At 38.3% G+C, this 26,497-nt stretch overlaps 1 protein-coding gene and 1 long non-coding RNA gene across 4 annotated transcripts in view; one reads left to right on the top strand and one right to left on the bottom strand.

Moving 5' to 3' along the window:
* The window catches only part of LOC142382286 (uncharacterized), a 34,043-nt gene extending 9,574 nt beyond the window's left edge, over nucleotides 1-24,469 (top strand). Inside the window, exon 3 of the long non-coding RNA XR_012769927.1 lies at nucleotides 20,939-24,469. This is a non-coding gene — a long non-coding RNA (uncharacterized LOC142382286). The remainder of the gene's footprint in view (nucleotides 1-20,938) is intronic.
* On the bottom strand, nucleotides 3,797-25,926 carry LOC142382283 (sodium- and chloride-dependent GABA transporter ine). Of its 3 annotated transcripts, XM_075467981.1 has the most exons (14): nucleotides 25,204-25,402; nucleotides 23,688-23,822; nucleotides 21,470-21,588; nucleotides 18,628-18,838; nucleotides 17,972-18,104; nucleotides 17,501-17,635; nucleotides 15,681-15,784; nucleotides 14,915-15,039; nucleotides 12,073-12,185; nucleotides 11,049-11,189; nucleotides 10,835-10,934; nucleotides 8,486-8,586; nucleotides 8,150-8,317; nucleotides 3,797-6,415 (listed from the first exon to the last, which is right to left on the bottom strand). In XM_075467981.1, exons 1-14 carry the CDS (start codon nucleotides 25,302-25,304, stop codon nucleotides 6,302-6,304), a joined length of 1,800 nt encoding a protein of 599 aa, XP_075324096.1. In that variant the 5' UTR covers nucleotides 25,305-25,402; the 3' UTR covers nucleotides 3,797-6,301. The 3 variants fall into 3 exon arrangements, with proteins under 3 accessions (XP_075324096.1, XP_075324095.1, XP_075324097.1); XM_075467980.1 differs by lacking the exon at nucleotides 21,470-21,588 and having other exon boundaries at nucleotides 25,204-25,926; XM_075467982.1 differs by lacking the exon at nucleotides 21,470-21,588 and having other exon boundaries at nucleotides 17,501-17,569; nucleotides 25,204-25,926.
* Nucleotides 25,927-26,497: the final 571 nt, after the last annotated feature.

Here is a 26,497-nt window from a genome sequence, read left to right as displayed (position 1 = left end):
TACACCGCAGGAAATCTCAGTCATGTTTTCAGTCAGTTGCTGCCAAATCTGCTCATAATTATCAGCAGTATATTTACAATAGAGTGAAACAAATCTGTAATGTAATTATGTGACTGCATCAAAGGTGGATGGCAGTGTCGTACATTATATTTAAAGATGAATAAATCGCAAACAAGGGGAACATATTACAGCGAAAAAGCAATTAGAATGGTGTGCCACAAAAAAAATCAATTTAATTGGGGGAAAAAAAAGGCACACCCAGCACTATTTTCAAGCCAGAAGGGTGCAAGTGCAGACAGGAAAGCCTCTGGGCCAGATTCAATCACCCAGCTTTATGAAAAAAGACATGATATATTCAAATGTCTTTGAGACCTCATTAAGTTAGCCTGGTAGAAGCAATTTATTACTGCACCAGAGAAAACAGTTCTTTGTTTGGGTAACACAGAGAAGATTGTGTTCTGTGAAACACAGACTTTCCTTAATGTGTTTGCCGAACTTCCATCCCAACTTTGTTTTCCAAAATCCAATGAAATTCTTTAAGGGGAGTTCCTTTTATGCCACACTAAGCAAAGCATCCTTTTTACATAGATGTCATTCCATGGAAAGCTATCACTTCTGTGTGGCGTACTTCATGTATATTCAATGAGATCTTCATAATGTCTCTCCAAACTCTGTCTCTTGCTCATTCAGAGCTTGAGCTTTTTTTGAGGACATACCTCATTATATGTGTAGGTATATAAATAAGACAATTTATTAAAAAAACAAACAAAAAAACAACAACCACGTGTAAAAAAAAAAATAATCAGGGAGCGATATGAACCAAGCACTCACACCGTTCCTTATAAAGAAATCTGACTCCATCCCATTTTAATGCATGTCGACTAATGCTGTGGGCTGTAGCCTCATTACCAGCAGGAGGTGAGCTCTGTTTAGGGACAGAGTTGTTAATGCATGCACATACTAAACAGCCTGAAAGAAAGCTCTGAAAAAATCCTCATCAAACAAAGGCAACTGTGCGACAGGGTGCACTGTAGCATCCAAACATCACAAGCTTATATCTGCATATGAATAACTGGCAAGATATGGCCATTAACATTTGAATGGGTTGAAATAGGGCACTTCGATAGCCGATAATGTTTATTCAGACATATTGGACAAATCTGCCGAAATTAGAGGTAACAATATCACGTTAAAGTTTTAATAGGCCGTGCATATGAGATCTGATTCGTTTTAAACCTGTGCTGTTCAAGCTGTCAGTAGTTCTCGTCTCTATTATTATCCTTTTCTATGTAAATGCACAGGCTTTGTCTGAAATGTTTTTACCTACCCTTTAAAGGTTACTTGCAGATGCTTCAGCTCTGCCTCAGGACTGTGCAGCTAAATGCAAAACAAATCAATCACAAAGGAGAGCAAATCTCTAACTTATACCACACAGGCAGCAAAAGGGAGATGAGTTCCAAGATTTGTTTCAGCGACATGAAAATGATGCCTTGTACAAGTCAGCAGCTGCAGAGAAAGAGGGCATGAGTACATGCAAAGACTTAGACAGCAGAGCACAAAAACAGGTCATGGCGTAGACTAGTTAAACCACAAACAGCCCAGATTTATTTGAAGTTAAATTATGATACGCAGAAGAATGCAATGCAAAAACTTCAACAAAAAACAAGATTACCTGATTTCCAAAAGGTTAATAATTATAGTATTTTTTCCCCACCCTGTACAATTTCAAATGAACAAAATAAGAACATGAGTAGGCAATGTCCCTCATCTGGCGAGTAATACAGCTGGTGATTGTTTTTTCAAATTATCTCAGCTCTTGTTTAGGAGATTTTCTTACATCCTTCCTGCAAAAAGCTTTTAGTTCTGGAGGATTCAAAGGTCATCGTGCAGTCTATGCACAGATTTTCAATGATTTTCCAGTGAAGTTTGAAGTGTGGTTCATGTCAAAACCATCTGTGTGCTCTTATTCACGTAATCCACCGTGTAGTGTGGTTTGTGTGATTTCTAGTGTAGAAGTCATGTAGTTCTAACCCTCAGGTTAAGATTTGCTGTCATTTATTGTAAACCACTCTTCCATCACCCATAGAAATGTTCCCTGTCTCACTGGCTTCTTAACAAGCCCAAAGCATTATTCATCTACCCTTCTGCTTAACACGTGGAGGTCTTTTTCTGAAGTTCTGTACACTTTCATGTCAGAACATACCATTCATCCACAGAATTTGTTTCTTGAATTCATCTGGCACGTTTTAGTGATGTCATTTTCAAACTCCTGGAACAGATTTTAGTGGTGAGGAAGTAGAAGTGTTGACACTGAGGAGTCATCAGAAGAAGTCCTTCAGTGTTCTAAAGCTTGTGATCTCTAAGAGCTTGAAACAATGTTTTGCTGTTACTATGGATACATCTAATGAAGAACCAAGGTGTGTAATTATATAATCAAGATGGAGCCTTCGTGTGTAGCGAGTATAGTGGTTAAGTATAGAGGTAAAAGTCCATTATGTGGATGTACTATCTCATATTATTCTCAGCTGCACACCCGAGACCAGTAACAGTAATTTGTGTTCCCTCAACTTAATCAGCGTCTCTCTCTCGGAAACAAAAATCCTCAAACACACACCCTAACTCAAGTTGGAACAAATCAAGTCCACCTCCCTAAAAGTACACTGCAAGTAAAAATGAAAAGCACACTAACTCCAGTTTCCTCACGGGAATTTTCTCCCCGAGTTCATGTCTGGTTGAGCGTGTAGTCTTGATAATCACAGGCACCGGTGGATTTCCTGGACCACCATGAGCTACTCCTACTAAAAGAAAGGGCACGCAAGATCTGAGGCAGCTCAGACATGAGATTCAGGGGTTGATTTAACCCATTGACTGGCACAGATAAATGCCTTCACACCACACAACATGATTTAGATAGCGACCCCTCTGCCCTTTCATTGCCTATTCATGCTCGCAACCACTTCCCCTCTGCTAAGTCTAGCCAATAATTTACTTCCCCTTGGACTGCACTGTCTATAGCTATTGATCACAGAGCGCTCCCAGCGCTAATTTAATGCCCATGATATGGTCTGTCATGGGTGAAGGGGAGGGGGGGTATTGATTAACGTACAGTTCTGCTGAGGGCACTATTGCAGCCCTCCATGACAAGGGAATAATTAAGTGCAGAAAACCTGCTAGAGCACTGTGATCTTGAGGTGTTTCTGCAGTTCAGTGTTCAGTGACCACACAAGTAAGGATCAGTACCTCAGGCTCATTTTTCTCAAAACATGTGAAGCTGTTAGGCAGTTCACATGAAAGCATTAACCTAGTTCAGTACAAACATAAAAGATATTCCGTTATTGTGGGAAGATGTTTTGTTGTGTGATTTATCATCATGTAATGCATTATTTTCAAAAATATTGTTTTACATTATAGTCATAACAGCAATTCATTGTGTTACAAAGGCATGTTATTTACCTTAATAAATAGGGAAGTACCAATATTCTCACATGGACGAGCAATTTGGAAAGTCATTCTCGACAGTGATTCAGAGTTATAGTATTTCATGTCGTAAGAAAACTATGACGGACAGAGAAACCCCCAGAAAACGGAAGAGATTGGACAAAGCATGAGAACAGAGCTGCGCGGTCACTGTGGTCACAGCAGCTCAACAGATAAAAGCAGTTGTGTCTTTGCTGTGAAAGTGCAGAGCTACCTTACTGACAATCCTAATTAACTCTGGGGCTATACTGCCACCTAGTGGCAAATGTTCAGATGACACAAAGATTTGCCAAATGACACAAACGACAGACGGCAGAGAAGAAATTAGGCATTTTATTATAAAAACAAGACACCAGAAATCATAACATGGTATGGGCATGGTTTTAAAAAAAACGACATTAACTTAAAAAGTCATTGAAATAAAACTCAATAAATGTGTTTTTGTTTGACTGGTCACAACCTTACAGTAAAAAAGCATGACACTGTATCTTTGCTTTAGGAGGGTCTGGCTCTGAGAAACAAAGCTGAATTTTAAACTGCTAATGTGAAAAATCAAATGTGCTTGAACAGTGCTGGACTAACTGCTCTTTGCATTGCTTCTGTGTTGACAGGTGTCCTCATTTCTTCCTTTATCTTTGAATATTGTGCTCAGCTTTATAAGAAAAGCTTTTGTTTTTGCACATGCATGTCTTACATACACGTATGTCTTTGTCCTCCTCATCGTTTCACCTGTATTCTTTGGTCTGTGCATTTGTGTTATGTTTCTCATTGTTGTAAAGCACTTTGTAACTAGGCTTTTAAGAAGCCAATCCAAATAAAGTTTCTCACGACTATAAATTATATTTTTTAAAAAAGTCACGGCTGAGCAGTCATGTTTCACAGAGCAGAGCCTGCAGGTTTTCATTCAGCCCCAACCTGCAACAGCTGCCTTTAACAGGATTTCAGACGACTGAAACTAACCAGTGAAATAACCTGGCATAGAGTTGGGGTGGAATGAAACCTGGCATTTCTATTCAGCACATCAAAACACACTTATAAACAAGATTATTACAATAGATTTTTAAAATCCTACATTAATATCGCCTATCATCTGCATTTATTTCATACTTACTAAAAAGCGTAAACAGTGAGCTACTGTGTTGTACAAATGATTACAAATCATCCTCGCAGCAACCTGCGTACAGCATTCAAATGTTTTGGTTGTCTCACTAAATACAGATTACAAAAGTAAAAGATAAATCATGAAAGGCTCACGTGACACAGGCGTGCATTTCTTTTAAAAAAATGATGCAAGTAAAGTATGAAAACAAATAAAAATCCTACTCTGATCAATGATCAGAGCACATTTACATCATGTTTTGGAATGAAAGGCACTCGCAGCGGAGGGATTGTTTGTTGAGATAGTCAAAAGACAAACAAACAAAAAAACAAATTGAAGTCACAAGGTCTTAGGTAATCTCACACTATAATATGATTTTTGCCCTTTCCTCATTCCCCTGGTCATTTACAGCTGCAGCTCACAAACGTATAGTTCCTAATGAACACTTTGCTCCCTCTGAAAGAAGTCAGACTTTAATTTCCCAGAAACTGGGTCACTCATTGAAACATTTCCTAAAACTACAGCGCAATCCTAAAGCTGAGTTGAAATAAATTGCTTTTCCACCAAAGGGTTTTTGTTTTTTTAGGCTTTTCTCTCTTAAGATGTTCGACTTTACAAAAAATCAGTGATTAACTGAAAAATTTCAGTATGAACTTACAACCAAACCGGAGCGTCCCAGAACACTGTAACGGTTACAGTGTTCTGGGACGCTCCGGTTACAGTGTAACCCATCTGAGTATCATTTAACTTTAACCATCCAATGCAGCTTCATAGCAGCAAATCAAAAGCACCACTAATAACCTTGACACTTCTAACCCTCGTCAATGTCCCAATAAATAAAAATAAACCATCCATACACCCCTTAACTGTAACCGACTGATGGGGATGCAGTCAATTAAATAATATCGAATAATTCTGTACAGATTATATAAAATCAAACTTTCACTATTATCTGAGTTCAGTACACACTGGTATACCATTAACCTGCTGTCTAGACCTCTTCAGTCACACACTCACTCCTGTTTGTGAGAAGAGTCCTGCTGAAGACTTGCACAACATTCTAGTGCAAAAAAGTTCATTTTTAAACCTTGACACTGTGCATCTGTGTTGGTATTATGGATCTCTGTTTATGTCGTTATTTATAACAACTCACTTTATGTTCAGGGTTTGTTTCATCGTATGAGGGATATTCAGACACTGGAAAGGTATAGAAATCAAGTGTCAATGTCAGGTGTCAAGCCTCTTCAGCATCACTGTGATGCAGCTGATCTGGAAATGTCATCATTACCACTGAAGCAACCGTTCTTACATCTCTCTCTATATATATGTATATATATATATATATATGTGTGTGTATGTCCAGGGTGGACCTTGCCTCTTGCCCAATGACAGCTGGGATAGGCTCCAGCCCCCGTGCAACCCCAAAATGGGATTAGGCGGGTATAGAAAATGAATGGATGGATAATGAAGCAATGTAGGAGTGACTGATTTAAGCATTTGTTAGAATAAACCCCCACATAATCCTTCAGCTGTTGCATTAAATCTCACATTTTACCGTTGGTGGTTTCAGTTTTTAAAGAACGACAAATGTACAGCTGGTTTAAAGTTAGATCTTCAGTAAAAAAATATATAACACGATGATAGAGCACACAGATTGTGTTTTCTACCATCCCATTACAGGACTGGCACTCACACAGACAGACATGGGTTCGGCAGTATCTCCAGTCATACTCCTGAAGTAAACAATTTTCCAGACATTGGGTTGTCAAGGTTTTGTTTTTCCGGCAGGGGATCCACAGCATCCAGGTCTAATGTTGGAGTTATGGCTGTTTTAAGTCTCTGAGAATTAAAGAAGGCAAGGCAAGAAAGAAGCAACCTTTTTAGAAAACCACATAAAAACAGAGTTAAGGAAGTAATCAGTAAAAAAAAAAACAACTCTGTATCAACTGATGACAACAAACAGGGAGGAAAGACCATTTATCTTTTCTCTTATTCAAATTACTATATTAAAATCTCGGCTCTGGACACTTTGTCCTGTTGGAGATGTTCAACAAAATGAGTCTGTGAAAAAATCTTAGTATCTGTCCACTGATTTGTCAACAATTACTGGATAGACGACTTTAATATGTGTGTGTGTGGTTGAGGGGGGGGCTGTTTCAGACCTCAACTTGATCTCAACCCTACTGTTAACTGCTGTTTAAAAACATACAAACTGAGGAAACAGCTATATGAAAAGGCTTTGCTATCTTCATACATCCTTCTACTGCTTTATGGGTATCAATTTCCACGTGTTTTCTTTAATTTAGCTCATATCTTCTGTAGTAATCAACTCTTTGCATGAAGCTCCTTTCTCTTTTTTAACTCTAAATTCTTTTTTTTTAAAACTTACGCAGTGAAACCTTCATAAAATGTAGAAAATAATGTTTAATCTGTAACTTAATGCTTTGAAAAGATCAGGTCATCTTCAACTCACTTAAAGGGATAATCCGGAGTAAAATGCACTTTAGATCAATTTACGGGATGTTGGGAGTACATACGTTGAGTTGACATCAAACTCATGTCATTCGGATGTGTTTTGAGAATTTCGATTTGACCGTTTTTAGCCAAAAGTCGTTAGCCTGGAAGTGAATGGGGCAAATCATGTCACCGCTACAAAACGCTATTTTTATACCTCTTCTACAGCTTCAAACAACATAACACTTACGTGGTAGTGAGTACAGGGTCCCTAAAGCCAAACCGAAGTGTCCCGAGGTCTTCATGTGGTCGGATATAGAGTCCAGAATGAATTTAATCAAGACAGTACCTTTCCGGAAATGTGTCTGCTGCAGCTGCCGCTACAGACCGTGGTGAAGTTGGTTTGATATTGGTTTGAAAAAAAAGACACCTTATTTCCTTATTGTGAATATCTGTCGAATATCCAATATCAAACCAACTTCACCACGGTCTGTAGCGGCAGCTGCAGCAGACACATTTCCGGAAAGGTACTGGCTTGATTAAATTCATTCTGGACTCTATATCCGACCACATGAAGACCTCGGGACACTTCTGTTTGGCTTTAGGGACCCTCTACTCACTACCACGTAAGTGTTATGTTGTTTGGAGCTGTAGAAGAGGTATAAAAATAGCGTTTTGTAGCGGTGACATGATTTGCCCCATTCACTTCCAGGCTAACGACTTTTGGCTAAAAACGGTCAAATCGAAATTCTCAAAACACATCCGAATGACATGATTTTGAGGTCAACTCAACGTATGTACTCCCAACATCCCGTAAATTGATCTAAAGTGCATTTTACTCTGGATTATTCCTTTAACTATTTGTAGTAGCAGAAAATTTGACCAGGAATATCTAAACTGTAGCATATCACTGTGTATATATCATCAAACATTTTTGAAACTGATGTTATTGAAGTTCTTGTGGGGAGAAAGTGCTTTCATCTTATTAAAAATTTGTCCTCACATTTCTCTTTAAACTTGCCCTCCATCTAACAAATAATAGCATTGCTCATATGCTAATATGCTAATAACATTGTGAACTACTACTGATAATGAATTAGCTATTGAGTCTTTACTCACCTGCACAAGTGATCCTTTGTTGTTGCAGATCTCATGAATAGCTCCAAGAGGGATCCATATCACAGAAACTAGTGAGATGCCCCAGCCCATCCATTCAGCCCACAGTGGGTACGTGTACTTCCCATAGCGAGGAGGGGTGTACTGAACAATGCTGGAGATCAGTATGCACTATGCAAAGAAAAACAATAGTCAACATAGTCAACAATAGCCAGGTTCACTTGGGATTTCGTAGCATGGTTTAAACAATATGATATGATGTAAACATTGCAAAAAACAATTTCCCATTTTTGAATCAATAAAGCATTTTTCAATTCACTTTAGTTCAACAGGACTAACCAACACCAGCACAGGACACAGCAGCAGCCAGCAAAGGCGGAAGTAGATGCTTGGAGATTTGCCCTGCATCCTCTTGACCATTAAGGAGAGTCGTGCCGTGCCTGGCATACAGAAAATAAGCATTGATTTAATGTGAACGCTGTTTGGCTCTTGTTTAAATGCGAAACAAATCTTGATAAGTCATTGATAAGACATGAAGTCTTTATCATGTGATCTACCCTTTATGAAATCCTATATGACCTAACCTTATATGACCTTACCTTATATGACCTAACCTTATATGACCTCACCTTATATGACCTAACCTTATATGACCTTACCTTATATGACCTAACCTTATATGACCTCACCTTATATGACCTAACCTTAAATGACGTTACCTTATATGGCCTAACCTTATATGACCTAACCTTCTATGAAGTTACCTTATATGACCTAACCTTATATGACCTAACCTTATATGACCTAACCTTATATGAACTTACCATATATGACCTAACCTTATATGATCTAACCTTATATGACCTCACCTTATATGACCTAACCTTATATGACGTTACCTTATATGGCCTAACCTTATATGACCTAACCTTATATGACCTAACCTTCTATGAAGTTACCTTATATGACCTAACCTTATATGACCTAACCTTATATGAACTTACCATATGACCTAACCTTATATGACCTAACCTTATATGACCTTACCTTATATGACCTAACCTTATATGAACTTACCTTATATGACCTAACCTTATATGACCTTACCTTATATGACCTAACCTTATATGACCTCACCTTATATGACCTAACCTTATATGAAGTTACCTTATATGACCTCACCTTATATGACCTAACCTTATATGAAGTTACCTTATATGACCTAACCTTATATGACCTAACCTTATATGACCTAACCTTATATGATCTAACCTTATATGACCTTACCTTATATGATCTAACCTTATATGACCTAACCTTATATGACATTACCTTATATGATCTAACCTTATATGACCTAACCTTATATGACCTTACCTTATATGATCTAACCTTATATGACCTAACCTTATATGACCTTACCTTATATGACCTAACCTTATATGACCTAACCTTATATGACCTAACCTTATATGACCTAACCTTATATGATCTAACCTTATATGACCTAACCTTATATGACCTTACCTTATATGACCTAACCTTATATGACCTAACCTTATATGACCTAACCTTATATGACCTTACCTTATATGATCTAACCTTATATGACCTAACCTTATATGATCTAACCTTATATGACCTAACCTTATATAACCTAACCTTATATGATCTAACCTTATATGACCTTACCTTATATGATCTAACCTTATATGACCTAACCTTATATGACCTTACCTTATATGACCTAACCTTATATGACCTAACCTTATATGACCTAACCTTATATGACCTTACCTTATATGACCTAACCTTATATGAAGTTACCTTATATGACCTAACCTTATATGACCTAACCTTATATGACCTAACCTTATATGACCTTACCTTATATGACCTAACCTTATATGACCTTACCTTATATGACCTAACCTTATATGACCTAACCTTATATGACCTTACCTTATATGACCTAACCTTATATGACCTAACCTTATATGACCTTACCTTATATGACCTAACCTTATATGACCTTACCTTATATGACCTAACCTTATATGACCTAACCTTATATGACCTTACCTTATATGACCTAACCTTATATGACCTTACCTTATATGACCTAACCTTATATGACCTAACCTTATATGACCTTACCTTATATGACCTAACCTTATATGACCTTACCTTATATGACCTAACCTTATATGACCTAACCTTATATGACCTTACCTTATATGACCTAACCTTATATGACCTTACCTTATATGACCTAACCTTATATGACCTAACCTTATATGACCTTACCTTATATGACCTAACCTTATATGACCTTACCTTATATGACCTAACCTTATATGACCTAACCTTATATGATCTAACCTTATATGACCTAACCTTATATGACCTAACCTATAGGAAATCTGAAATGGAGTGGTGCTATTGGTTTTCACACAGAGCTAAAGTATCCCACATATCCCATTTTGACCACCATTAACGGACATTTAAAAACACTGTGAAAATGTATTATATCCACCACAAACACAACATTTAGTAAATATGTATATGAGATATGTTTTTATTGCCACACTATACAGGGTCTTTCAAGTCTAATGCTTTGACCATCACTAGGATGTCTGCGTGTCAAATTAATGTGGAATTTTTACCAACTATATGTGGAATTTTTACCAAAGATCCAGCATACAGCCACAACTTCACAGAAAGCCAGGAACACGAGTGAAACTACAGCAGTGCAGTGGTCCATCAGCTGAAACACGTAAATACCGCCCTGTGAAGAAGGGAGAGAGAGACAGAAATGACACCAGTTAGGCAACTGTCATCACGTGTCGGCAACCCAACATCCTCAATTTGTTTCTCGTCAAAGGTGTGTTCCTTGTTTTACCTTAGTAACATGAGGAAGCCCCAAAATAAAGCAGACAATGCACACAGCTAGGGCGAGCAGCTCTTCTCTCTTTAGGAAGTGCAGAACTTTGGCTCCAAACTCATCCTTTAAGAACGTCACAGCCACCTCCACGTTGGCAAACTGCAAACACAACACACATTTCTGCTGAGCTCACATCAGTAGCCCCGTCAAAGAACATATTTGCATCTTTATTCAAAGTGAAATTGTAAATTCAAGAGCACTGTAGTGACTGTCAGTACTTTAATACTTCATACTAGAATGTTGCACATATGTTTACATTTCAAGGATATTCTCTACTGGACTACTAGTACATATAGAGTCACTGTAAATCAGGATAAATGTAAAATCCTTAACTATAATATCTCATCTGTTGATGACTATCTTTTTTCTATTGTTTTACAGAATATGTTATTGTGTTAGTGGTTACATGAAATATTCAATATCTCATGTTTTCTCGATATGAAGGTACTTACAAACTATAATCTTATGTGTGTAATGCATGGTTGGGACTGCACAAGTTTCGCTGTACTATTAGTAATTGAAATGTCAGGAAATTTCCATCAAACACTTTGGTAATTTCTTAAGAAACTAGAGCTTCAGAGTAAAAGGGTTGGGATTTATAACTCTTTTCCGACTGGAGAAGTCCGACTATAAATTTACAGTCACACTAATTCTGATGCACGTCTCTGCAAATGGAGTGTGACAATGATTTTGGCCAGACAGAACTTGTGAATTGGATTTGAATATATTTTTTTATAAAACGGGCAATCGAGTGAACATTTACGGTGTAATTATTTTGTTCATAGTTCAATAAACAGTAAAACAGGGCACAGAACAAATACCCAAACAAGAAACCTTTCATGGTACACATGGGTAAGCACCTTCTATAGATTCAAGTATGCAAAGGCTCAAACTTGATGCTAAAAATATAGATTTACATAAGCCCTGGAATTCACTTTATCCTCACAGTATTATTAGTGTGACTGGTGTGTACCACGCTTACCTGACTGTCTAAGCCCAGACAGAGCAGCATGAGAAAGAACAGTGGGGCCCAGAGCTGAAACACAGGCATGGTGGAGAGGACCTCGGGGTACACAACAAACACCAAGCCAGGACCTGAAACATGACAAGACAAAGGTGTTACTGTAGGATACAAATTTGCATAAATAGAAACAGCTTTAAACTACTTTCGTTAGCTTTAAAAGGGACATTTTTTTAAATCACTTTCTCCACTTAAGAGAAAGAATGTGGATATCTGAAATCAATACCAACACAAAAACACAATCCAGGCACATGCATGCTTTTTGGATGCTGGAGTACCTGGAGAGAATACCACACATACATGGGGAGAACATGCAAACTCCACACATAAAGGCCCCAGCTGGGAATTGAACCTGGAACCCTCTGGTTGTGAGGTGATGGTGCTAATCACCACACCACCGTGCAGCCCGGTGGCAGAGTCTTTGGACATGAATTGCTCGTTCTATGCAAAACATTATCAGTCCTATTTCCACACAATTCCACACAAAATAAACTACAATTATGAAAATCATATTCTGGTAACAAACCTGCTTAGATGTAACACACTGGAACTTTTGAATAAATACTTAATTGTCTTGTGAGTTACAACTCCTGGGGGAGGATGGGATTATAGTATAAACTCTGTAAACCAGTGGTCTCAAACTGATCCTTGAAAGGGCCGGTGTGGAACTGTCTACAGTTCAGTTGATTGAATGAAACAAGTCAGCTGTGCTGCTGCAGGGTTGGAACAAAAACCTGCAGCCACACCGGCCCTTTCAAGGATCAGTTTGAGACCACTGCTGTAAACAGTTTATCCTGTAAATCTAAACTGTGCATTGTGTTAGGCACAGACTTAAAATGTTACATGCGCTACAGAACGCGCATGCCACTGATTAACCACAACGCATTTTAACAGAACGTGATGTAAACAAATGTTCATGATAAGGAAGGATAAAGATTGGTAAGCAACACATTTCATACAGTACAAAACCCTGCCTGTAAACAGAAGTTCCTGTAGTATTTTAAAAGTTTACTAACCTATGTTTCTTTGGTTTAAAAAAAAAAAAAAGAAAGAAAAAGAAAAGATTCCAGAGGTCAAAGCTTGGGGAGGGAGTGGACAGTAAGGTGGGCTCTACCAGAGGAGGACAGACAGGGCCTTTGTCCTGTGTGGTGCAGGTAATCTATGATCTGGGTATATTTACCAGCAAGACCATATAAGACCTGAAAGGTTACAGATGAGGTTGTAGAAATAATCATTTCTATACTTTATAAGTGTCCAGTTTAATGTATTAAAGCCTTTGTTTGGAATGAATTTGATGTTTTGGTTGAGTCCAAATGAATTGATGAAGTGATCTTGGTTGGCTTGAAATAATCATTTTCTTAAAAATGTTTTCAATGTCTCTGACGTGAAGAAAAGTCTTGTTGTAGGATCCAGATTATTGTATTCATGTCAAAACAAAGTTCAGAGTCAAGGGTCAGCCCCCAGTATTGGCCCATATCGATTCCCCAGTTTTCTTTGTTCCTCATCAGATCACGCTCATACCCAGAGTCAAGGGATCTTGTTTTTTTGGGTTTGTTTCTTGTGTGTTTTTAATCAATTGTCCCTTTTATCCATATTTTGGACTATGTTTCAAATTTCATCGACTCTTCTGTTTCTGTTTGGCGCTGTGACATTCCAATATGTGCTTTGATATTGACTGTATGGCTCCACAGGATGGAGAGTGAAAATCAGAGTTTGTTGAAGAAAAGTTCGCAGGGAGCAGGTTAGTTTAGTTACTGACTCAAAACCTAAGATACCTCCACTTCAGACTTTTTACTAAAAAAACATTTTTGAAAGAGCCCCATCAGGGTCAGATCCAGAATCCAGCTGTGAGGCGACAGCAGTCACTTATACACTGCAGCTGTCATAACCAACGACATCAACATCCCCTTTTAATCATTAGAAAGCGTCATCTGTATCCACAGTTGTATTATATGAGATTGCTGCAGCTTGTGCTTTTTTGTTTGTTTGTTTGTTCTCTGCTTGTCTGCTTACAGGTGCTCCTGGTGCTTCTAAGGCTGGATTCCCCACAAAAGCCGTGGATTGTTTTCAGTTTTGTTTTTACAGGTGTAGCAGCTGGTTGTCTGACTTTTCACTGTTTTCTATGTTTGTCTCTTCATGTTACTGTTCCTTTTTTTTTCCCTTCTTCGCTCTCCGTCTCTCTCTGTCCCCCGGTCCGGTTCAGCACTATCACACTTTCACATCATGTTAAGTATTGTAACAAAAATAAATAAATAAAAATAAAGAGTTAATGGGCATCAAGGGGAGCTTTACATTCATAAAGCTTCCCTTGGCATAGCAAATGTGTTTGGCATTAACGGTATTCAGATTACAATTCTGCTGCCATAATGCTGGACAGGACAAGGGGTTAAACAAAAAAAGAAAGCTACTCCACAGATACACAAACATTAAAAACCTGTCTTTACAAGCTGAGTGGTACTCCTACTATGACAAAGTAAACTTGCTATGTACAATCTATGGACAGCAACAATGAAATTTTGTGGATTCCTTCCTTAAATAGACTGTCACATGATTTAAACCAGATGTGCGCATCTTAAAATATGTGTCGTGTTTTTCCATAGAAAGAAAAAAAAAATACTCCAAAGGGAATGAAAACAAATGCCGATTCACATAAAAACACAGTCTGGCTTTAACTCTATTTCTGTTATATCAAAACATAATGTCATACAATATGAAGCCAACGACTGTTGTTTAAAACTGTCCCCTAAGGTAAAACAAAGCCATGAGAGTGTAGTTTAACAGTTCTTCCAGATTTAATGCTTACCATCTGTCGCTATGTTGTCAACAGGCAGGTTATGTATGTGAGCCATGTAGCCAATAGCTGAGAAGATCACAAAGCCAGCCAGGATACTAGTAAATGAGTTGACTAATGACACAATCAACACGTCCCTGCAAGAAAGGACAAATGAAACACTTGAGCCAGCTCACGTAGCCATTAAACAGAGACATTTCATCATGAGAACAGCAGCTTTAGAACTTATAGGTATCATATCTAACAACCAACGTCTAAAAAAATTGATAAAAATGGTAGAGGAACTGTGCCTGTAAGGTAAAGTCTCTTTGCTGTATTCTAAGGTGGGGCCCTCATTGGTGCATACAGTGTCAAAACACCCCCATAAATTTTCTTCTTAATAAAAAAACAAATTATTCTTTCTCCATTTCTACCTGAAAATAACCTATTTAGATGACAAAAGTGTTTTCACAGTCAACACAGCAACATTTAGACAAAGATGGAGCTTCTTCCATGAACAATTAAATTGCATTGTTGATTACTTATGAGGTAAGATATCAAGTTTTTTATTAATCTAATCTCTACTCTTAGTCGAGTGAATCATTTGCTTGTGATGGCACTACAATACACAATATTTTCTATTTGTTGTCACTTCGGACTGTCACTTTGTCTGCTCGACATAGTTTACAATCAATGTATACTGATTGTGATAAAAAATATAAACTTTTCTTCAATAAATTTTGCTTGAAAGTTGAAGAGATCCTTCAGCTTCAAAATAGAAAGAATATTGACTCTTTACCTGAGAATGTTGTTGTGGAACTTGTTGTAGCTAGCCATTGAAATCATTGAGCCAAATGCTATTCCAAGTGAGTTAAACACTTGGGCTGCAGCATTAACCCAAACCTGCATTGGAGACAAAGATGAACATGAAAATCAAGTATGTCATAGTTTCATGAATCGAGCTTAGCTTGCGATCGAGTTCAGGCAGGCAACTCAAGCTTCTCTGCTAACTCCCACATGATCTGCCTCCCCCTCAACACCACACACTGCCTGCTTTTCACCACTCCAGCATCTACCTGTAGGCTCGGGGGCAAAAATCTCACTCATCACTCTAAACATAGACACAAGGGGTGATGAGGGACCAAACCGAGACACCAAACTTCAGTCATATTCTTTAATAAAAGTTTACAAACATTCCCACAAGAGATTTTGCGCGCAGAAAAATCCACTTTTCGTTGGTGAAATCACATGAAGAGTCATTGTTTTTGTAACTTCTTTTGTTGTTTTGTGTCGTTTTAAAATGGAAAAAATAGATGTCAAACCAAATCATTTAGCAACATTGATAAGATAACAGTTGTGGATTCTCTGCTTATCAACTCTGGCTATAAGAGTGAAACTATAACACAACAGCTGACTGCTTTACATCAGAATATTTGATTTTACAAAGAAATTCTTAAAGAAGCCTTCTGGGGGGTTTTAGGGACATCTAGTGGTGAAGTTGCAGACTGCAACCAACCAAAAGCTCCTTCGGTCTGGTTTAGTTTGAAAAGTTATTTGTGAATATGTCTCTAATATCTTAAAAGAAATTATCCCTCAAAAACATTCTAGGGTCAGTGAGTTTATTGCATAATTGACACCTCAACTACTTCCTCTCCACATGCCGGCTGTTGTTTGAACTTTGAGTACAAGCCAAAAAACTGATATCAGATCCCTTGGACTGAAAATAAAAAATAAAAAAAACGTAAAAACTATTTGTTCCCTTGCTGACACACATAGATAAGTTAATTATTAAACTTTACACTATTCATCTCTCCCAGTTGCATGAGATAATGATTAATTTGTAGGGATGCACTGATCCGCTTTTTTCACCTCCGATACCGACATCTGAGGTTCAGTATCGGCCGATACCGATACAGAAAAACAGCGCGGAATTATGGTAACAAACAGTAAGTTTCATTGTGTGGAAAAGACTGGGATCATTCTTTTGTGCAAGGCAACATCAGACTTGACTTAAACGTTTCTTTAGACTTAAATGTACTGAATTACTTATTTCTTTAATAACTGTGCACCAGTAAAACAATCTTAATCATAAAAATATAACAAGTGTAGCTGGTTCAGTCAGTGCTATTAGGGATTCAAAATCCAATGTAAAACAAAATATAAAATAATAAAGGAGCTGAAATTGAGAAAAAAAACAATATCCTCAGCTTGGTTGGTAGACTTTCAAAATAAATAGCAAAGCATCTGACCAAAACAATAGCTTCTCGAGCTTCGTAAAAACAAAAAAACAAAAATCAGAGGTAGTCCCAACTTAACAAGTTTTTTCACCACTAGACGGGGAAGAAGGCCCTTGGATGAATGCCAATGCTGGACAGGACAAGGGGAAAAAAAAGAAAAAAGAATAAAAAAAGAAAAAAGAAAAAAAGAAAATCGGCCGATATGGATTGGCCCATTGTAATACCCGATCTCGAATTTTCTTCAATATCGGTACCGATATCCGATCCAAATATCGGATCGGTGCATCCCTATTCATTTGTTTTGTTTTGGTGCCAATGTGATACAGACGTCAACACAGTTAACCCACTTTTTACTGTTGCATTGTTATTAAAGTAGTCTCACCTTCACTTCAAACAGTCTCCTCCAGACAGGTGTCACAAAGTAGAGGATACCGTTCTTGGCTCCAGGCAGCTGCACATTATTGATGAGCAGGGCAAACAGGATGAAGTATGGAAATACAGCAGTGAAATACACAACCTATATGACACAAACAGGGAAAAGCTGATGAGATATTAATAAGCATTGTGGATTTGTTGTGTTAGTGAAGTTGTCCTTTTGAACACCAGCTTTGTTTTTGAGGAATTATCTCAGTCTGGCCAGGACAAGATTATTCTATCAAGCTATGTCAACATGTCTATACAGCCCAAATATGCATAGGTGTATAGATATTCCTGACAGTTGAACTGAAATAATTCAACGTGACAAAATGTCAGAGAACAAACAGCGAGATAAAATCAAAGAATAAGGATAACACACAGCACAATGAACACAACGCATGCACAGAGATGGCAGAAAAGTAGCCATTATGCTGACCTTTCCTGTTGATTTGACCCCTTTAAATATGCACAAATAAACGATGGCCCAAGCAACAAGAAGATAGCCGAATAGTTCCCAGCGGACGCCACCAGCTTCTTCAATGCCACTGGTCTTCTCCAGAAGCCTGTGACTGGAAAAATGGAAAAAGAAGCCACTTCTACATCATTACGTTACATCATTGACTTTGTTAAAGTCTTTATCCAAAGCAGCATATAAGTGAGGAAAACATTTGGGGGAGATGTGGGGTTCAGTATCTTGTCTATGAATACTTTTATGGGTAGACAGGGGAGGTTAGGAAGTAACCTTCTAATTGGAGGACAACCCAGTGTAGAAGAGGGTCAGTAGGTGTCCTTTGAGTCCCTGGGAAAGTAGTATGTAGCAATAAATGCCCCTAACCAGATGAGCAACAATTTAAAAAAATCATAGATTTTGATTTATGTGTTGTCAGATCAAAAGTATGTGAGAACAAATCCTTTGAGCAAATAGAAAATATCATATTAAGAAAAGCGTTCAGGATTTAAGAAAACACAACTTGATTTCAGTGAAGGATTCTTGTGTTGTGAACGCAGCATCTACAGTAGTTCATTGCAGAGTTCAAACATGCAAATCAAGAGTAAATTTCTGCAGTTGAAAGAGCAATGAAGGCTTCTCACTCAAAGAACTGCTGGCTCGAAGACTGGAGGTGGGTGGTGTTGCCAGGGAAACCACTGGAGCAGTTTTCGACGACATTCCATGTGTTGTTGCAAGATGTCCAAGGGAGAGTGGCTTTGAATGAGTTGAACAAATAATAAAGTGCCCAGCTGATGAGCACGTTGTAGTAGGTGGAGAATATGAAGGAGATGACAACTGTGGCTAGACCCACACCTGCAGAGTGACACGTGAGGGCAGAGATGGAAAAGTGAGAGACAACTCTGCAGAGGTCATGTCATCTGTGGGGAAGAAATTGATCACTTAATTATTCTCATATTCAAAGTATTACTTGGTGTCAATAATCTCGGCCCAGGATAGAAATGACAGGTGTCTACGTGCCAGAGAAAAATCTGTATCATGTGGCCAAACTCAACCACAGATAAGAGGAGTTCCTCAGGCTGTGCATCTGGAATTTAACTATGTCATATGGCTGCTGAATTCAAGAGACTCTTGATGAAATGAGTCAAGGTGAGTCTTTTAGTCTTTAGTCTTTCAACGACCGGTTCTAGCTTTGTGTGCCACGTTTCAGACTGTATGAATGGGAGGTTACTGTGTTTCTGGTTTGTTTTTGTTATTGTTTCACATCTCTTCTCAGGCATTTCTAAGCAATGAGTCAGCTAAAGAGTTTGGCATCTTGAGTGGGTAGATGTTATCATTTTGCCCAAGGATGCATAAATGGACAGGGAGGATTTAACCTGAACCCTTTGAAATACAGAAAGGCTGCCTACTAATTTAACATAGCAAAAGATCTGTTGTTCTGCTACTGTGCCAGATTCTCTTTCATGTTGACATGTGTGAGTCTCACCATTTGCGTAACTTTCTAAAACTGTCTGATATCCATAAGCAGCTGATGTCCTGATGGCCCAGCTAAGTGGAAATAGGAATGTACAGTCGGTTACTTTTTATCTGACTAGCTCTGTTTTTATCACACAGCTATTTTTTGATGTGAACAGTTAAGTGCACAATTACCATTTTTGAAAAACCCAAAGTATCTCTTCTCACTATGACAGCTGTGTTACCCTATCTTTAGAGCCTGACTATTCAGATCACTTAAAGAGAAAAGAAATGCATAGGATACATGTATTTGATTGAGGAAAAATTATACAATATTACATTTTAGAGTGTAAAAAGTGGACGAACCTCTAGGATTAGCCTTAATTAGAAGATTAAGTCATAGACTGGAATTGTCAATCAGTAGTGAATCTATGAAGGTCTGATCTTTAAAACACATGCTTGTGGAGGTGTCTGATCACAAACAGAGGAGATTTCTGAGGACTTAGGAAAAAAATAGTAGTTAATGCTCATCAAGCTGGAAAAGCTTACAAAACCATCTCTTAAGAGTCTGGATTCCACCAATCCACAGTCAGACGAACTGCAGATAAACGAAGTTCAATATGAGAATTAGTATCATTGTTACTTTGCCCGGAAGTGGTTGACCAACAGAGATCACTCCAACAGTGAGGTGAGTAATATCTGCCAGGGCTTAAAGGAGCCCATGGTGCACTTAAGCAACTAAAATCCTCTCTCGTTGGATACTGTTCATATTCAAGAGTCCACCATCAGGAGAACGGTAAACAGGACTCGTGTGCATGGGAGGGCTACAAGGAGAAAGCCACTGCTCTCCAAAAGAAAACACTGCTGCCGTTTGCACATGTCAGTGCAAAATGTCTCAAGAAAAAGTGGGTCATGAAGCATCACAAAAATTCACAAGTTGATTTATCAAAGAATTGTTAAATAAGGATGAAGACAATGTTTTGGAATGACCAAGTCAAAGTCCTGATCTTGATCCAATAGAAAAGTTTTGGAAGGACTCAAAGTGAGGAGTTCATGAGAAGAAACAAACCAACCTCCCAGACTTCAAGCTTTTACCTATGGAGATAAAGGCTGAAAATCTTCCATGTTGATGTTCAAGAAACATTTATTGGAAACATTTTGTTGAGGTCATTGCCGCACAATAACGGGTCCCACTATACTGAGAGCAAAAGCTCATGTTCACAGATATGTAATATTGGATCATTTTCCTCAAAAAAATGAATGACCATGTTTGTTTATCTGAGTTATCTTCGTCTACTTCAAGGATTCAAATTAATGTGTAAATATTGAAAATTCCACAGGGTTTGAAAACTGTTAAGCTTTGCTGTACACGTGAGAGTGACGTCAAACTTCTCAACTAGACTTTAGAAATAAATAAATAAATAAATAAATAACCCTATTTCCAACTATTTCTTTTACCACTGTTACCACAAGAAAAAAATGCTTTCTCCTGTCTTTCAGCAGCTGCTGTTCATTGTGGGAAGGTTGGGATGCCAGGCCCTAATGGATCACTAAAATAGAGGGACAGACAGCCCTGTGTCAACTTCACAACAGGACCAATGGAAACCAGCTCTGATCTTCACGACCAACTGAAGTTAACACTGCGTCCGTTTCTATTGGCTGCTTGCCTCTCTCACACTACACATGCATGGCTGACTGCTCCACTTTGCACCATACACACTCCAATAGGCACCTTATTTTAAACTGCCAGAACAAATCACTCTGCTGGGTGCAAAAACAAGGCAGAGTGTGCAAAATCAGCTCCGTAGCCATTTTTTTTCTTCTTCTTTTTTTTTTTACGTTTTCTTAACCGAGAGAGTACAGAATGGTAGAAACTGTGGCCAGTTATTCTACATGTCTATGCAGAGCTTAAGTGCAGTAAATTGGTCATGAGCCTATTTGCTGGTTTGTGATATTTGTGGGCGACTAAAATCAGTGATCACATGTACATCACAGGGAAATCATACAGAAAAACATACAGAAAAAAACTACCTGCTTTTGGCCCTTGTTTAGCACAGAGCATTAACCAGGGAGAAATGAGCGATAAATCAAGTGAAGGGCCCAAACGTTTTGACCGGGTAGAAAATCTCTGTCTTAAGGAGATAAGAAAACTATGGAGAAAAATCTTAAGTTAGAACAAGACAGACAGAATTTTCATGTCATACCCACATGTAAGTGACTGTTGATGGCTGGGCTCTTGTTTGACTTGGACAGGGGATCTGTTTGAAAAGTTACTACGAAGGTGTGGCTGAGAAATAATAAGACAAAGGCTGTGATTTCATTTTAATGAAGAAATTCATTAGCTTGCTCTGCTGCGACTACAGCTTATCTCGCACTGAATAAAGTAGAAGAAAAGAAGAAAGCGTGTGTGGTGCTGGATCTGATAAATAGCGAGGAATGTGAAATACAATGAAGTGGCTCTTGGCCCAAAAAAATTCAGGGTGCTTGTTAATTGTCTTTATGACGGATGCCAGCACTTTCCCACAGCTGTGGCTTCCTTCTTTTCACCCTTTCCCAAAACAGTTTAGCGTGCCTCTTATATTGAAAAGAAAATCAACCGGTTTTCTTCATTAAAATGACATTAAAGCCACACCTCGTAAATGATTGCCAGTGTTCTCATTGTTAGTGCTTATTTTGATTGGCAACTGGGAAATTATGAAGAAATCCAAAGAGACACAGATTCTTGCAGTGATTGTAAGTTTCAATTAACAAGTTCTCATCCATCAACAAAAGAAAAAAGGCAGAATTTTTTTCAAAGCTGAAGGGACTAAAATACATTTTTTTGAATATTCATCTTCATTTGGAGTCCTGAAAACACAACATCAGAAAATACTTTTCACTGAATCGGTGCACTAGTTCCTGTGGAAATAGAGAATGATTAATTTGCCCAATCTCATGAAGTAGCAAAAAAATTTGATGTCTTTACAATCAAAAAAAAAAAAAACCCTACCTATTAAACTGTTAAGAATTTGCTCCTCTTGAAAAGTTTATTTATAATTATTTGATTTTAGTAAACTTAAAACCTCTGACAGAGCCCACTCAGGGGCATTCCTCCTGCAGTGTTTGGGTAGTTTTGATAAGGAATGTATAAAGATTTGTCCATCTCAGAAGCTTTTTAAATCGAGCGAAGCATGCAACCTGTGTGGCATTTTCATTAAAAAAAAACAGTCAATCTAATCAGTTTTAATTCGTGCACTTCAGGAAGACACTGCAACTTTAAATGACAGGTGACTAAACTAAACGTCCCCTCAGCTGAAGAGGAGGGTTTTACTCCTGGAGGCAGGTTAGGCACAACTTATTCCTTTTCTTTTCTGTGTGCCTATGACTAACTATGACTTGGCAAAATTTCTCATAGAAGGACCTAATCTATTCTTGTGCTTTGATGAGAGGCAAATGCGGTGTTTACGTCTGCTTCTATTTGTCTGACTGTGAGTCAGCACTTATGTCATATTCCCTGTTCTGAAAAACATGAGAGCAAGAAATGTTTGTCTCAGTTCTATTGAGCAAATTCATTTGGCTTGGCATGCTGTTTTCCAAATTTGTTTTAATAGTGCCTCACGTTCCAATGCTTAGTGTTTCCAGGGAGTTTAATAAACGTTGTCAAAAACAAATGGTAAATACTTGAAATATGTGCCTGCCTCTAGTACAACTATTATCTGATGAAATCACACTATTCTTGCCATTTTACATGCAAATCTGACACCTTTGCCTTTCCTGGTTTTGTTTACTTTGGGGCTCATTGTTCACATCACGAGTTGATCGACTGCAGGTTCTGGAATTGAATGTTTAATGAAATAGATTGCACTTTTAAAAAAAAAAGTCTCATATTTAAAAAAACATTATGATATATGTAATCATTGTCCTTCGAGGTTAGTTGACCGTGAAGCTGAAAATGTCTACTTTCTCTAGTGGAAGTCTTCCCACTTCAGGTATCGTATGATGCAGTTTCAAGACCTTTTATCAATTATTATTTTTTCAATTAACAAAGACGGCGCGTGCACATTTCCTTGCTATGTATTGAAAATCTTACTGGGACTTTTATACACACTTTTGGATGTCACTGTATTTAGAAATCCTGTCACAGGTTTTCTTTGCATGCTTTGTTTGTTTGTGAGGGGGAAAAAACTTATTCTGTGAGAATGAAGGACCCTCCATCAGGAGTTGATCCCATCACATGAGAGGTCCCTTAGTACTTCAGGGAGTCACTCACCTTTTAACAAGGGACACATCTTGGCGAGAACATGAACTGGCCCTAAACGAGTATACTGCCCAATAGCAAACTCCATGAAGAGCAGAGGAATGCCACACAGCACCACCATGATGAGGTAAGGGACTATGAATGCACCTGAAGCAGAAAATTCAAAAATGAAAGCTCAGTGAACAGCTCTAAGTAACCCCTGAGAATGTCAACTATGTGTAGTCCCTGAATAGATAAGTATAATGTTGCTGTGTTAGGATTTAAACAAAACATGTTCACTGTTCCAACCCTCTCAGATAATACAAGAGACCAGCTCACACGTCTTAGAAATATCAAAAGACTTGAGCAAGCCCAGTAAAAGGAAGGTATGAAAATGAAGGCCATCAAAGATCCTGTTTTTAAAAAGCTGAATTGTGCTGTGTTTCCTGTATTTTGTGTAATGACTATTGTTAAGCGATATACTTTTTGCTTGTGTTCTGCTTTTGAAATGTTGTTGCAAATATTGGGAGAGAATCAACTTTCAACATATGTGTCCGCTCTAAAATCTGCTGAAGATTTGAATGTCTTTGTGTGGGTTAGCTCTAAGTCAGACCAGAAATCACCATCTGCCTAACTTGCCCATTTTGAGCAGAAACCCTGAGCCGAGTAGGCTTTTTACAGAACTGATGAATGGAAAACACTTAAATATCATTGTACTATCTGGACGGACGATAAATTGTTGATTAAAACATGTACTGTAATCCCTAATTCACATTAAAGTATTGTAGGTATTGGGGTGCGGATGAATGGAGTTCCCATGATGCTCTGCAAGTTGTGGTGCAATAAATGACTTTTAATTGTGTTCTAAAATGCTATAACTGTTTGTAGTTAAGTTTTGCAATCATAGTTGTTCCGTTCCTGTTAATTTTGGTTAGATTGCTTTGTTAGATCATTTTGATGTTGTTAGCATAGTAACCATGAGTTAGAGCTATATTCATTTTCATCAAATCCCCATGGGTGTTCATTGAGATGGTGTTTTATGTAAAATACTTCAAAGAGCAAAGTTACCTAAGAGAAGAAATTCCTGATATGAGTTTCATCCTCAGCTTATCACATCATGTCAATGTGAGATTTAGTACCCAGCTGTAAACCTTTGTTCCCAACCTAGGCAGCTAATGTAATAAGCTTGGTTATGAAACTATTGTTAAGCTATAAAATGGAAAGGAAATCATGTGCCTCATATACGTCATTGTAACTTTAAAGGCTGTGTCTAACTCGGGTAAAACTAACCTATCATTTAATAGCAAGTAATATGGTTCCATGATCATAATGGCACTCTAGTGCAGAGCATTATTGTTATGTGGCATTATAATGACACTCTATAGTTAGAATGTATGCACATCTTTTACTTTATGCTGTCATTTTTGAGTTCCGCTCTTTGGGTACTCACACAGAAAGATGATATTTGTATCGTTTCATGTTCGTATCGAGGCTTAATTGTTGCAGTTCTCATTAAGTACAGCACTGGGGTCATCGTTGACGGTCTTACCTCCACCGCTGCTGTAGCACAGATAGGGAAACCTCCAGACATTTCCCAGACCCACCGCGTATCCCACCGACGCCAAGATGAACTCCAGCTGCCCGCTCCATGTGGGTCTCTGAGCTTCCGCATCCGAGCTCCCCTCGGCGGTGACTTTGCCATCTAAAGGTCGCAGATCACAGTCTCTTTCATCACAGAGGGGCTTTGAGCTTTCGGCACCGGTCTCCATTAAGCCTACAGAGGTGCCGGGTTAAAGTGATGGATACTGTATTCCCAATCAAACGGGCGCGCGCTTCACTACAGCTATCATTCATTCAGCTCAAATATCGGCCTGCTAAATTTACACCGATTCAGCCTATTGAATAACACCGGACGAGTTATGAGACTACGGGTCCACACGACTGTAGTGAAAAGGACACATAACAGCTTGGACGCTGTTTTTCTTTGTTCTTTTTCTTTTTTTTTAACGATTTCGTTCAAAGGCTAAAGTATGGAAGAGGAAGAGAGCAGGACCAACCTGCATACAAAGACACCGTCTACACGCACATGCAAAGCTCACACGCTGTGTTACCCATTCTCATAACTCAGTCTTGTGTAATGTGATACAACTAGAAGCGCCTTTTTCCATCCTCACGAGCCGGCCGGCTTCTGTCAAACAGGCGGAGACGTAAGAGGCACGCCTTTTTCCAAAATAAAGGCTCGCAGTCACAGAGATTAAAATGATTTATGAGTTTGAGTTAGAACGCATAATTGCGGCTAATCCAACATAACTGAAAGATGATAACTAGCCTATATTCAAGAGACAACCCACACAAATCCCAGCTCGAGAGCGCAGTTGTCTCTGGGGGAAATAAATTAGATGGAAACACTGTCTCAGATTTAGCGGATTTAACGAATAGGCTACAAATATAATGATATGACGTTGGGTGTCCTTCAGCTCGTGTGAGCACACGTGCTCGTGTGAGCAAATACAAATCCGTAAGCAAATAAAGTCCTTTTATTTTGAGGATAATTTCCATTGTTCTCCAACGGGTTGCTGTATGTGATTGCTTGATGCCTGGATGTCTGCTCGTGATCAAAAGCAGTCTTAAACGGGCCGTAGGGACTGAAAGGCCTGTTGCACAACAAACTAGACAATAGTAATGCTAAACGGTAAAGTCACTCAAAAGTCTGCAGTGGTTAAAGTTCCTCCCCTTAGACAGTCTATTTGAGTTTATCTTAGCTCTGTAGGGTAATAATGCATGGCCAGAGTTAAGAGGACTGATCTCAAATTGATCTGCTGAAACTGGAACGATTCTTTTTG

This window comes from Odontesthes bonariensis, chromosome 6, assembly GCF_027942865.1.
Source record: "Odontesthes bonariensis isolate fOdoBon6 chromosome 6, fOdoBon6.hap1, whole genome shotgun sequence".
In the NCBI taxonomy this organism is placed as follows: Eukaryota; Metazoa; Chordata; class Actinopteri; order Atheriniformes; family Atherinopsidae; genus Odontesthes; species Odontesthes bonariensis.
Note: the sequence above shows the minus strand (reverse complement) of the source record. Positions and strands in the feature narration are given on the sequence as shown.

Coding starts and splice junctions, on each gene's coding strand:
- LOC142382283 (XM_075467980.1), bottom strand. CDS start 25,423: ATGGAGACCGGTGCCGAAAGCTCAAAGCCCCTCTGTGATGAAAGAGAC. Junction 18,105..18,627: donor TCGAGCCAGCAGTTCTTTGA/GTGAGAAGCCTT, acceptor CCATTTTTCCAG/TCACAGGCTTCTGGAGAAGA. Junction 10,935..11,048: donor GGCTTCCTCATGTTACTAAG/GTAAAACAAGGA, acceptor CCTTCTTCACAG/GGCGGTATTTACGTGTTTCA.